At 47.6% G+C, this 13,597-nt stretch overlaps 1 protein-coding gene across 1 annotated transcript; it reads left to right on the forward strand.

Moving 5' to 3' along the window:
* Positions 1-4,117: 4,117 nt before the first annotated feature.
* LOC120298457 (arylacetamide deacetylase-like 4) lies at positions 4,118-8,758 on the forward strand (the record flags this gene model as incomplete). The annotated part of the gene is made up of 2 exons (XM_039322232.1): positions 4,118-4,181; positions 7,680-8,758. Coding segments are annotated over 2 exons (839 nt in total), but the record flags the coding sequence as incomplete, so codon positions are not given.
* Between the last annotated feature and the right edge of the window lie 4,839 nt (positions 8,759-13,597).

Consider the following 13,597-nt stretch of genomic DNA (forward strand, 5'->3'; position numbering starts at 1 on the left):
GGCCCATCACCCCAGGGCGGTATGAAGTACAAGATATCCTGGATTCGCAGGTGAAGGGGGGTAAACTTTATTATCTAATCTTATGGAAGGGATATCCCCTGTCCGATGCCTCCTGGGTGTGGAAGGGGGATGTCTTTGCTCCCGACCTGATTCGTAGATACCATAGGAAATTTCCACGCAAACCTGGGGAGGGGCCGAATAACTCTTCATGTGCATGACAAAAGGCCTTACTCATCTTAGTATGCTTTCTTCCAGGGGGACATGTGGTGAGGGGGGCCGAATATCAGACCCAGCGCACCACCCACCCTCCAGTAGCCCCGTTACCGGCTCACACAATGGCAACATTGGAGAGGCCCCAACAGCTGATCCGGCGGGTCCGCGTTTCGCGCCGCCATTGCAACCACCAAGATGGGCAACCGGGATTCCTAGAGCAGCAGCTCCGTGTTTCGCACTGCTCTTGCAACCACCGAGATGGGAAACCGGGATTCCTAGAGCGGCAGCTGATGAGCCCATGTGACCAGCTAGGATGGCTAGTAATTGATATACTTAGATGACTAGTAACAACAGCACGGACGAAACGTGGCGAACGGAGGGGAGGCTGCATCGTACTTATGTTTATTGGACTTCCAAGTGTCGCTGGGTCTGTCATTAGTGGACGTTGGAGCAGAGGACTGGACGGTAAAGCAGAGTGTTTCCGGCTTTGTTCATTTCACTTCTATGTGTGGGGCGTGGACTGGGGCAGGAGAGCGCAGCATTGTTAATTAGGTTATTGGTGGGGTGTGGGTTATCAACTGGGGTTGAGCGAGGCGAGGGTGGAGTATAGTCGTGGGTGGTAATTGGGGGGTGTGCTCTGGGCGTGGTAGGTGGCTGTATTTAAGGCACTGGAAGGAGGTTACTTCCAGTGCTAACTTTATGTCAACACAGTGCATTAAACTTGTTGACTGTTCAACGTTCCTGTTTCTTGGCTTTTGTGAAGCACTACCAGGACGTTCTTACACTTTCATCTTAATTACAGAGATTCTACCTGTTGTGTCCTGAGCCTGCTGAAGCATTCAGCAGGCTCAGCAATGTTGCAAATGGTCCCGGGCAGACCAAAAGCTGCCTGGGACCAGACTGGCTGTCGGCAGCCTTGCACGCATGCGCAAGGCGCGAAAACAGCCAGCTTCCTATTGGCTGACACTGTCTGGGTTCAGGACTCTATAAATGGCCTGCGTGCCATTTTGCTGTTGCTGGTTGTAAGAAGAGATCAATAAAGAAGCTTGTTTGTTCACCATGTGTCTTTGCTTAATACCTCAACCTTGCAAACATAAAACTACCCGATAGTGATTGTTGCAATTTCCCCATCTACAAATGTCCCATTATTAAGGAAGGGCAAAGAACTGCATTTCATGGCTCTGGATTGGAAGGGACCTTGGAGATCTTCTAGTCTCAGGCAGGAAACCCTATATTGGGGTCCCCAGTCCCTGGATTGTGGCCTACTATTGGGCTGTGGCCTATTCGCAACCGAGCTACGTGAGCGGCCAGCCAGTGTGTGTGTGCAACTTGCACAAGTGGGCTTGCATGCATGGGCATATACAGGTCAACTTACAATCAAGCTGTGTGTGCCAGCCCGCTACTTGTACAAGTCAAGCTGCATGCATGTAGCCCTGTTTCCCCCTCCCCCCAAGCTGCCCTATACCATTTCAGACAAATAATTGTCCAATCGGGAGGCAGATTGTTCCACTGGTTAATTGTTCTAATTGTCAAGAACTTTCTCCTTAGCTGTAGGTTGCTTCTCTCCTTGGTTAGTTTCCATCCGTTGCTTCTTGTCCTGCCCTCAGGCACTTTGGAGAATAGTTTGGCTCCCTCTTATTTGTGGCAGCCCCTGAGATATTGGAACACTGCTATGACAGCGATTTTAGACAATTTTAGTTGAACTGATCTGCCTCTGACCATCAGAAGCAAAAATACCAAATTACAACTCAAATGGCAAAATCCACTCGGCATGAAACCTTGTTGAGGCTGTTGTCATCTCAAAATCTGTGTAAAGTCATTTTTCTGTGTCAGGGAACGTGGTGCCCAGAAGCTCACTCAGATTACAGTGTGCCTCTGAAAGCCATAATTAAGGAATACAGATAAATGAACCTCCTCATTTAATCTGTGGGGTGATCATAAAGTAAACTCAACCGATGTTGGATGATGTAACCCTCAAGAGAAAGACTTTTGAAAGAGATCTGTTTGTTCAGAACTTGTTGGTCCAGTTAAATAGTGAATAAAAAAAATGATCGGTTGACTGATCATACCTGTTGAAATGGTATAAGAGAAGGCATCGTGGTGTACGTGTCACCTATTGTTAAAAGAACTACAGGGCAATATAGAGCTCACGGACCAAGAAGAAAGCAAATTAAGCTTTAAGACAATTTTCTTTGGCCAGATAGGGGAAAAGAAATCCCATCTCTGATCTCAGGACCTTTCCACCATGGAAACGATATTGGGCCAAACCCTGTGGATGTTGGTATTTTACTTTTGCATTTCAATCACATTGTTATTCCTCGGGTGGATCCTTTACTATAATATCATAAGCATGCATCTCCCGCCAGGAATCAGCCAGGGGACAAAACTGCGCCTTCTCTATTTGTAAGAATTCTTTTCGGACTGGTAAGTCTCTGCCTTTGGACTCTAGCTTTGCTTTCAGTTGGTTCGGCTGAATGGCACAGTCCTACACTTGGTGTACCTGAGGATGCACAAGCAAGCTCAGAGAGCACCAAGGACCCCTCCTTTCAACCCTGAGCTCCAAATATTCTCTTTTATTAGAACTCACTCTGGATAGCATCTAAACCAGTGGTTCTCAACATTTGTGTGACGGCGACCCCCATCACACAAACGTGCCGTGCATGCGCAGCGCGCATGCGCGGTGGCGCCCCATGCGCTGTGCGGCGGCGCCCCCATGCGCGGTGCGCATGCACGGCGGCGCCCCCTGATGGGGGAAAATGGCAGATCGCCTTCTTTGGTGACCCCCGTAAAATGGACGATCGACCCCAAATGGGGTCGCCACCCATAGGTTGAGAACCGGTGATCTAAAAAGATCCTTTGTGTGTTATTCTTTGGTTTCTTTCTTGTCTTTCCCCTGTGCAGGCCAGGATTCTGGATAAACTTGGCATCTGCCATGAATTTTTCATATGGAGGCTCCTTTGGAATGGAATACATCCCAGGAAACCATCTGACTTGATTGTCAAGGAAATGCTTTTTGACAGAGTGCCGGTGATGGACTGTTGTCCCAAAAGAGCAAGTCCAGAGAACAGACGAGGACTTGTCTGGATCCACGGAGGAGGAGGCTTGTTTGGAAGCCCCAGTAGGTTTTCCAAATAATTGTTTGATTGATATGAAAGAAGGACGGACAAATGTTTGGCTTAAGGCAGTGATGGCGAACCTATGGCACGTGTGCCAGAGGCGGCACTTAGCGCCCTCTCTGTGGGCACACTTGCCGCCATCGTCAGCTTGCACAGGTCCATTAGGCCACCACTGGCACCCAGAGCGGCAACCCCACCCAGCACAAAGGAGGTGAAGCAGCTGGCTAGCAAGCTCAAAGTGAGGTGGTAGAGCACGCCCCCATGCGTCGCTGGCCTGTGTGCGGGGGCTGATGGTATCAGGCAGCAGCCGCTCCGTCTCGCCTTGCCCTGCAGCAATGGCACCCCCGCCCTACCCACGTCCTTACCCCTCAGGACGAACCTCCTGCCAACGCCACATCCACCAGAGACCCCCTGGATCTCCCCCAATTCTGCCAGCCCCCACAGGCATCCCCCCACAAGCAACATCAAAATGGCCACACCCACCCCAGCCATGCCCACTCAATCTGCCATGACCACAGCAGCCACACCCACCCAGTGGGCTACGCCTACCCCCAATGCGGCCTTGGCACTTTGCGATGAATAAGTCGGTTTTGGATTGTGGTTTGGGCACTCGGTCTCTAAAAGGTTCGCCATCCCTGGCCTAAGGGGTACCCTGATTCTTCTGCAGCACGCCAAGGACCAAAGGGGAAAAATGCATGTGCTCAGATAAAAACATACAAGTTAGGGGTGGGAGAAATGGGACATTCTCATCTGAACATCAATTCAAACAATTCTTTGTGATATTTCAGGATCCCACGAAAGGCTGTGCCACTTCATTGCCCGGCAAAGTGACACTGTGATCGCATGCATCGGGTAAGTGAGCTCAAGCTGACTTGTGTCACAGAAGGCACAAAAGCCAACTGCCATAACCTCTCTCTCTCTCTAGACCAGAGGTTCTCAAAGGGGTCGCCTAAGACCATCGGAAAACACATATTTCCGATGGTCATAGGAACCTAGACACCGCTCCTCTATCCATCTCCGCACAGCTTCGAACTGGGGACCGTTGCAGTGCCAGATTCGTTTCTGTCGAGCATCTCCTAAGGGAGGCTGCGCTGCTTCGCGGCCTTTTCTGTGGAGGAAGCTGAATTAAGCTCTGCCAGTGCTGTCACCCTCTTGGCTCTCTCTCTCTCGCTCTCTCTCTCGCTCTCTCTCCCCGTCTGGGCGCTTTTCCAACCAGGCTGGGCGAAGTCTAGTCCTAGACTTAGAACAGTTCATTTAGTGACTGTCCAAAGTTACAATATTTAAGAATACAGCCCCAAACCTCTTATGCAAACAGAATGCATCCTGTCAGTTGTAGGACAAATAACATGAGCAAGCATTTTATTTCCTCCCTGGATACAATTCCTGCAGCTGCAGAAAAAGCAGCAAAAATAGAAAAAAAGGAGAGGGAATGTGCATTTCATTAATGGAGAACAAAGCAACTGGGAGTAACTCAGACTTAAGAGGAAAATACTGAAATAGGCTCAAAATAAATAAAAATAAAAATAGTTGAGACTGAGCGAAGCAAACTGCCAGAAAGTGGATTTTACTACAGAAGCCAGACAGAGAAGTGATTCAGCAATGACTTCTGGACTAGCTAGTAAAAATCACCTAAATGCATGGTACAATTTATACTCTTTTTCCTATTTTAAGTTTTGATGAGATTTATAAGAAGTTTGTTCTTCTTAATTTCCTAGCTTGGTTTTTTTCCCTTTCAGCAGGATTGATTAATCCTATGACCCAGGGAAGGAAATAACTTGTTGATGAGGTTTTTGTGTATCTAGGTTAATCTTGTTGTAGGCGCTGGTGTGTCTGGGGTTAATCCTGTTATTGGTTTCTATGTGTATATAGGGCAGTGGTGGCGAACCTATGGCACGGGTGCCAGAGGCGGCACACAGAGCCCTCTCTGTGGGCATGCGTTCTATCGCCCCAGTCCTAGGCCTTCAGCTGGGTTTTATAAAACCTTTTCGCTTTAGGCCTCTGCTGCCATGTGCAAAAAAAAAAAAGGTTCAGTCAATTTCAGCTTCTTGCAGGAAAAAAAAAGATCTTGCAAAGTTGGAATTGCTTGATTGAACTTTTTAGTCCCACCCAGTCTTCCGTTACCACCGCAGCCACACCCAGCCAATGGGCCACACCCACCCGGCACTCAACGATGGATAAGTGGGTTTTGGGTTGCAGTTTGGGCACTCGGTCTCTAAAAGATTCGCCCTCACTGATATAGGGCAAGTCTGTCAGCTTTCTTTTGGTTTGTTCAAGGCTAGTCCTTATCACAGGTGGGGGAGGAAGAGAGAGGAGAGGAGAGGGGAGAGAGAAAGAGAGAGAGAGAGAGAGAGGGAGAGAGGGAGAGAGGGAGGGAAGGAGGGAGGGAGAGAGAGAGAGAGAGAGAGAGAGAGAGAGAGAGAGAGAGAGAGACTCTTCTCTGGAATTTTTGTTTTTTGGCTTGACTTTTCTAAGAGAGGGAAATGGATGTTTCTTTTGGAGCAGCCTTTCGTATTTGTAATAGTTGGTTTCTGGGCCTAGGCTTTCTACCTCTTTTCCTATTGTTCCTGCCTGTTTAATATTTCCCAAAGGTATTTCTTTTTCATGGGTATCTAGATGCTAACTTCTAATTATTGATTGAATCAATGATCCATCACAGCCATGGAGCAAGTTTCAGATTAACTCTGGAGTTCAGAGATCTCAAACCAGGAGTGGGGAACCTTGGCTCTTTGATGACTCGTGGACTTCAACTCCCAGAATTCCTGAGCCAGCCTGGCTCAGCTTGGAAACCTCTCCCTTTCCCCTCAGCATGGCTGCCTCAGGAATTCTGGGAGTTGAAGTCCACCAGTCATAAAAGAGCCCAGGTTGCCCTCCCCTGTCTTAAACGGCTCCTCCGTGGGAATTGCATCCCACGAGGGAAGCCGAGCGAGGGATTTCCTTTGGAAACAGGCCTTTGTAAGTCTAATCAGACAGGCTAAAGCTGACAGCTGCTCTTTGCTAAACTCCCCCCCCCCCCAAAAGCAACGTTGCAAAAAGAGAAACCAGTGAAGGAGCCAAACGTTTTCCTTCAACCTTCTCCAGAGGAAAGAGGAACGCGACATCCGCCAGGCGTTTTTTCTCCAAATTGGCACCCAAAGCAAAGGGAAAAAACTGTTGCGGAGTTTTGAAAAACTGCCAGGGCTGCTGCAACCCTACCCAGAACAAAGGGTCCCCTGCAGCCCAGCCTCATCCTGCACAGACGCCATGACGCCCGCACACTTACTTGTCCAAGATGAAGTACAGATCGAAGCCCCATAGCAGGCTCTCCTCTTGCTGCCTCCCTCGCCCATCACAGGGGACCATCAGGGTGTTCAGAAAGGAGGGGAAAAGGCTGTCTGGAGGTGGGGTTTTGGGTTTTTTTTTTTCACATTTCCCTTCTGCTCAGCTTTCTCTCTGATCCGTTTTCAGGGCACCTCTGCCTTGCGCTTCCAGCACAGCACAGCCACTGTCAGCCAGACAATTGGCTATTTCCGGTTCCTGTTGCTTTGCTTTGCCCCAGATTTGAGGAACATGGAAGCCTCCTCCCTCCTCCTGGCCCCCTCCCCGCAAAGGAAAGAGCCAAAATCCAGGGCTGATCTTGGCGCTTCTGCTGAGCCCTGACAGCCCTGCAGCTCCAGCCGTCTCTCGTTCAGGCTTGTGCAGTGCTGCCGCCGGTTCAGCTCATTCCCCTCCCCCCACTACCACTTCTAGGATGGTCCCGTACCACCTGCCACAGGTGGTACGCGTTTCACCAGCTGAAAAGCCCTGTGCTGAAATACTGACAGCCATAAGGAACTAACAAGGATGCCGCGGGTTACTTCAGAGTAGTTTACAGAATTACAGCTAGTCTTTGACTTACAATCACAACTGAGCCCAAAATTTCTGTTGTTTTGTGAGACAGTTAAGTGCCCTATTTTATGTCTTAACATAAAATGCCACAGTTGTTAAGTGAATCACTGCAATTTTGTTATGTTAGCAACGCAGTTGTTAACTGAATCCCACTGACTTTGCTTGTCAGAAGGTCACAAAAGGGGATCACATGAGCCTGAGACACTGCAGCTGTCATAAATATCAGTTCCCAGGTGCCCTAATTTTGATCATGTGACCACAGGGATGCTGCAACGGTCATGTGAAAAACGGTCCTAAGTCACTTTTTTCAGTGATGTTGTAATTTTCAACAGTTATTAAATGAACTGTTGTAAGTTGAGGACTGCCTCTATTGGTTGTTGCATGCTGCCCAGTCTTTTTGGGGTGGGGCAGCTATAATTTATTCATCTTCAGAATAGGAATGCCAGTGTATTTCTAAGATTGTATTTTGACTGACTGTTGCTTCAGATACCCCTTGGCGCCAGAGCACCCCTATCCAGCTCAACAACTCAGCTGCTACACTGCCGTATCACATTTTCTGAAGAATGCGCAGGACTACGGGGTGGACCCGAAACGGATCGTGCTGGCTGGCGACAGCAGCGGAGGCACACTTGTTGCCAGCACTGCTCAGCAACTTCTGATGACAAAGGACCTGCCACAGCCCCAGGCCCACATACTAATCAATCCTTACCTACAATGCCTGGATGTAAATTTACCTTCTTACCAGCAAAACCAGTCCATTCCCCCCTTAGTCAAGAAAGAGGCTGTTCGTCTTGGCACAATGTATCTCTCAGGAACCAGTGCTGGGGTCAATGAAATTATGGCCAATGCCCATGTCCCGCAGGAACTCATGGCAAAGTATCAGAAATGGATCAGTGCGGAACATATTCCGGAGGAATTTAAAGGCCGGGGTTACGTGCCGTTTGTACCTGGTCCATTTTCAGAAGATCTTTTCCAAAAATACAAAACAGTTTTCGACCCCATATTTTCCCCACTCCTGGCAGAAGACGCCGTCATCCAGCAGTTTCCAGAGACTTTCCTTTTAACCTGCGAATATGACATTTTCCGAGATGATGGCTTGCTCTATAAGAAGAGGCTGGAAGACAATGGTGTCCCTGTCACCTGGCTTCACCTCAAGGACGGATTCCATGGCATCACCTTGCTGATAGATATGGGGTCAATCCAGTTTCCAAGTACGAGGAAGAGTATGAATAGTGTAATCCAATTCCTAGAACGATTCTAGAAATCAAACAACCTCGTTCCTCTTCCTTGTTCATCTAGCCCTTACCTTACAGATCTGGATCTGAAGAGGTTATACCCTATAATTTCATTCATCTGTCCTGCTTAACTGACCTGAAGATGGTCCACCAACCCTTTGAAGAGACACATCCTTGCCCTCTCCAGCTCGTTCATAGCCCACCACTCAGGTAGCCTGGTGTCAGGCTGTGCAGGAAACTGTGGTTTTCCCTCTTACTCAAAAAACAGAATTTCCCATATGACAATCTAAGTGGCACAGAGGAACAGTTGGGTGAGTGGCCAGACGTCTAACTTTTGCGCTCTCCTTCTCCCTATAGTCAGGACAGTGGTTCTTTGGAATATCAAACTGTTGTGGAAAAAACCACGATACTTACATCAGAAGAGAAGACCACGAAGGGTTGGAGAAAACAGGCTTTATTTGTGCACAATGGTTCAGAGCATTCACATGACAAATTCTGAACCCTGAGCTATTCTCAGGGAGTAGTTCTTATAGCATTAACCACCCACGCCTTAGCCTTAGGGTGGCTCTTATCTACCTTTGACACACTAAAACAGAGAAGTTTATATCTTGAAGCTACATAAGTAAAAGGAGAAGTTCACACAAACGGTTGTCTTACCACACCTTTCTGCACGGGTGCTATCTTACAACATCTGTGACTTTTAGTTGACACTGACACTTCTTGTAAAATGGTTTCTACATAGCATGAACACATCTCTATAATTATGACACACAGATTATATGATTTAGGTTACATTGCACAGCCAAACTTAATATTATCTATTAACTATTATCAGCAACAAGCATTTCTATTAAGATATAGATATATTTTGATGAACTTTGCCTGCCCACCTCAAAACTTATGGAGAATGTTGAACATGACAGCACAAGGAAACAAAAGCCCATCACCAGCCATCAACATCCCAATGAACCAATAGGAAGGCATCACATAATTGCGACTCACAGAATAGCCCAAAGTGCATATAGGTAGTCCTTGACTAACGATAACAATTGAGCCCAAAATTTCTGTTGCTAAGTGAAACATTTGCTAAGTGAATTTGCCTCATTTTACGACCTTTCTTGTCACAGCTGCTAAGTGAATCACTATAGTTGTTAAATTAGTAACACGGTTGTTAAGTGAATCTGACTTCCCCATTGACAGAAGGCAGCAAAAAGTAATTACATGACCCCAGGAAACTGCAACCATCATAAATATGAGCCAGTTGCCAAGTTTCGGAATTTTGATCATGTGACTCTGGGGATACTGCAGCGGTCTTAAGTGTGAAAAACGGTTATAATCACTTTTTTCAGTGCCGCTGTAACTTTGAACAGTCACTAAACGAAGTGTTGTAAGTCAAGGACTACCTGTATTCCAGTAAAGAGAGGTTTCATGAGGATGGGCTCGGCAAGGGTTTGAATGCTCAGAACAGTAAACCTCTGGTCCTGGTGACCGACCCAGATTGGATCTTGCAACGTTATCCTGGGAGATGTATATGTGCCTTCATTTGTCATGGAAAACCCAGTGCAGCTCTTTCAGGAGACCATTATTCCCACAGGCAGACCAAAAAATGAACGAAAAAAGGGAATCAGCCCCCAAAAGCTCTGGAGGCCTATTGTGCTAGCCTCCCCCTCACCCATTGGCATAGGTTCTGTTTCCTAACAGGACCTTGCCTTGAACCGTGCCTTCCTCTCCTCTGTCTCTGAAGAGGCGTTTCTCTCCAAGAAGACTGATGCAGTAAGATCTTAAGGGACCTCTCCTTGTTGACGCTTCCATCTCGACTCTTCCTGTATCCGCTTTCCTTGCTCCCCCTTTGCTTTAGCTGCAGGTGGTCCCCGGTTGCTGAGCTTCTAGAATAGTGACAACTGACTTCATGTAAACCTTTTGAGCTTCAGTAAAGACTCAAGCAACAAATCCCAGTCTGTTTCATTTCTATTTCATTTCAGATTCATTTCTGCCCACCGCAAAGGGCAAGGAGAGAAAAGGGGAAGGTGGCGCAGAGGTGTTGTAAATGGCATGGCTATGTTGACAGAATGGGGTATGTGGGTCCGTGTCTGTGTGTGTGTTGGAAGGGCACGAACTAGCAAGCCCCTTTGGTGGGCAGAAGATTGTCAGTCCCTCATGAAACGGTGTGTGTGTTTGTGTGTCCCTGTCCGCAGCTCCTCTGCGATCAGGGACTGCAGGGGAAAAAGTCAGGGAATTGCACAGCCGGTGTCCAAATGGAGGCAGAGATGCTGACACAAACATATAGTTTTATATAAATAAACATATTAATAGTAAATAAGATAATCAGGCAAACAGCAGCATATCAGGTAAATCAACGTATTATGAGGTAAATTATAGAGGGCACTCAGAGGAAAAAAGGCGGGAAACAAAGAACCTCCCCCTTTTCACTCAAGGTAACCAATCAAAGCTTAGATTGCCTCATACAGTAGCCAGCCCTCTTCAACCAATCAGCTATAACTGTGTGTTCTGATTCATTGTCCAACCCTTCACTGCTCCTGCTATTAAATTAAATATCTTAAAAAAGAAGAGGAAAATGTGGAGAGGAAAGATGAACCAAGCCCCAGATTCGTCCTCAACCTGAATTAGGCAAAACAGCAACTGCCTCATCGGACAAGCCAGAATGGGTCTGTGAAAACCCAGGTAGTCCTCGACTTACAAATGCAATTGAGCCCAAAATTTCTGTTGCTCAGTTAGACAGTTGTTAAGTGAATTTTGCCCCATTTTACAACCTCTCTTGCTGTGTTTGTTAAATGAATCACTGCAGTTGTTAAGTTAGTAACACCGTTGTGAATCTAGTTTCCTCATTGACTTTGCTTGTCAGAAGTTCACAAGAGGTAATCACATGATTCCGGCACACTGCAACTGTCATAAATATGAACCATCCAAAGAAATATCTTGTCTAGTTTAATGAAGAGAAGGACTAGGTGTCACATGATAGCAGTGTTCCAATATTTCAGGGGTTTCCAGAGAGAAGAGGAAGTCAGTCTATTCTCCAAAGCACCAGAAGGCTGGACAAGAAACCATGGATGGAAACTAATCAAGGAGAGAAGCAACCTGGAACTAAGGAGAAACTTCCTGACAGTTAGAACAATTAATCAGTGGAACAACCTGCCTCCAGAAGCTGTGAATGCTCCAACACTGGAAGTTTTTAAGAAGAGACTGGACAGCCATTTATCTGAAATGGTATAAGGCAAAGGTCCCCAATCTTTTGGGCACCAGGGACTGGTTCCATGGAGAGAGGTTTTTCCATGGACTGGAGGGTGTGTGGTTTTGTGTGCTGCCTGCATCCCATGGATGGGCCGTTGCTTGTTTGTGTGGCCCAGTTGCTGGCATGCTGCAGCCTGGTACCGGTCCACAGACCGGGGGTTGGGGACCCCATATATAGGTTTGCTGCCTGAGCAGAGAGTTGGACTAGAAGACCTCCAAGGTCCCTTCCAACATTATCATTATCATCAGCAGCATCCAAATTTTGATCACATGACTGCGGGGATGACGTTATAACTTCAAACAGTCACTGAATGAACTGTTGTAGCTTGAGGACTACCTGCACTTGACTTTGCAGAAGAGTTTCCTTTAAGCCAAGCAGCCTTTCTCTCCTGGAATTCCCTAAAGTTGTTTTTAAGAGGGACAACAGGATGGCACCAGGAGGAGGAGACTTTGCCCCATGGTGGGGGGAAAGGGCCACTCCCAAAGGTTTCATGTAGAGCAAGGGTGTCAAACTCAATTTCATTGAGGGCCTCATCAGCATTATGGTTGCCCTCAAAGGGCCAGTTGCTGACTCCTTCTCTCCCTCAGGCTTCCTCCACAGAAGCCTCACTTATGCCATCCCCTTCTCTCCTTCAGGCTTGTCCCACCGACATCTCTCCTCCCTATTGCCTTCTCTGCTCTCTCACTCCTCCTTTCTACCCAAACCCCTCCTTTTTATATTCTCCTCTCCCCCATGCGTTCACTCACTGCCTGGCTGGCTTTTTCACACAGCACTCATTGACTGGAGCTGCATGTGCTGATTCTGGGGTCCCTGCCAAGCCACGGCAGCCTCACAGCTCCAGCTGACTCTTCCCCTGAAGACTGCGTGCAGCTGCCAGCCACCCCGAGGCTGTTGGAAGCCCCAATCAGCTGGAGCCACACGGGCCGATCCCAGGGCTTCAGCAGAGCCCCAGCAACACTGCAGCTCCAGCTGATTCTCCCCGGGCCTCTCTGGTGCTGCTGCAGCTTCAGCTCACCCCCCTCCCACTACACACTCTATTCAGACTGTGAGTTAAAAACGCCTTCTTTAAATCAAGTCAGATAGATAACTCAGTAGAAATGGTTTCATAACAAAAAGAAATATATTTTGATCAGAAAGATTACAAAGATTACTTGCATTCATGCTGTGTTGTTACTTCTGGAAATTACATCTTTTGTTGATTCCTACAAGTAAAAGGATGCTGCTCTCTTCCATACCATCTTTATAACTGCGCAGGCTCATTGGGTGACATCTGATAGCCCATGCTTCTTTCAGACAAAGACATTCCAATCTGACTTGTGTCCAGGAAGTCTCCCAATGCCCTTTAGAAACTCCTTCCACTGACATACTGATACATGCTCTCTAGTTAGGGTTACATAGAGCTATACGAGGTTACATAGAGCTATATGGTTCAGAATATTGCCGGCTTGGAAATTTATATTTCCACTACTAACTAGCTGAAATAGCAAAAAACATAGCATTAAGGCAGTGGTAGTCAACCTGGTCTCTACTTCCCACTAGTGGGCATTCCAGCTTTCCTGGTGGGCGGTAGGGGTTCAATCGAGCCGTTTAAATTTTCGGAACCATCGAGCCCTCCGATCGGCTCACAGAGCTTTCCAGAAGGCGTGGGGTGTTAGCCTCAGCTGTGGAATCCCGCACGGAGCTCTCGGAGGCCAGAGAGCCTCGCCGAGGCGCGCCGTTGTTGCGAGGCTCCAGTCGACTTCCTCGACGATCCGTATCACAACAGAGGCTGCGCAACAAGATAAAACCGCAAGTGCCTCATTTTTGGCTCCGGGGGGTGGAAATTAAAGGCACAACAAACAACAAGCTTCCCCTCAGGGCCCCTCAAGGCTGGGAAGGCCTGGCCAAAATACAAGCGGCTGCTAATTTTGGCGCGGCTG

This window comes from Crotalus tigris, unplaced genomic scaffold (assembly GCF_016545835.1).
Source record: "Crotalus tigris isolate CLP2741 ecotype Arizona unplaced genomic scaffold, ASM1654583v1 scf7180000023902.72407, whole genome shotgun sequence".
Taxonomy (NCBI): domain Eukaryota; kingdom Metazoa; phylum Chordata; class Lepidosauria; order Squamata; family Viperidae; genus Crotalus; species Crotalus tigris.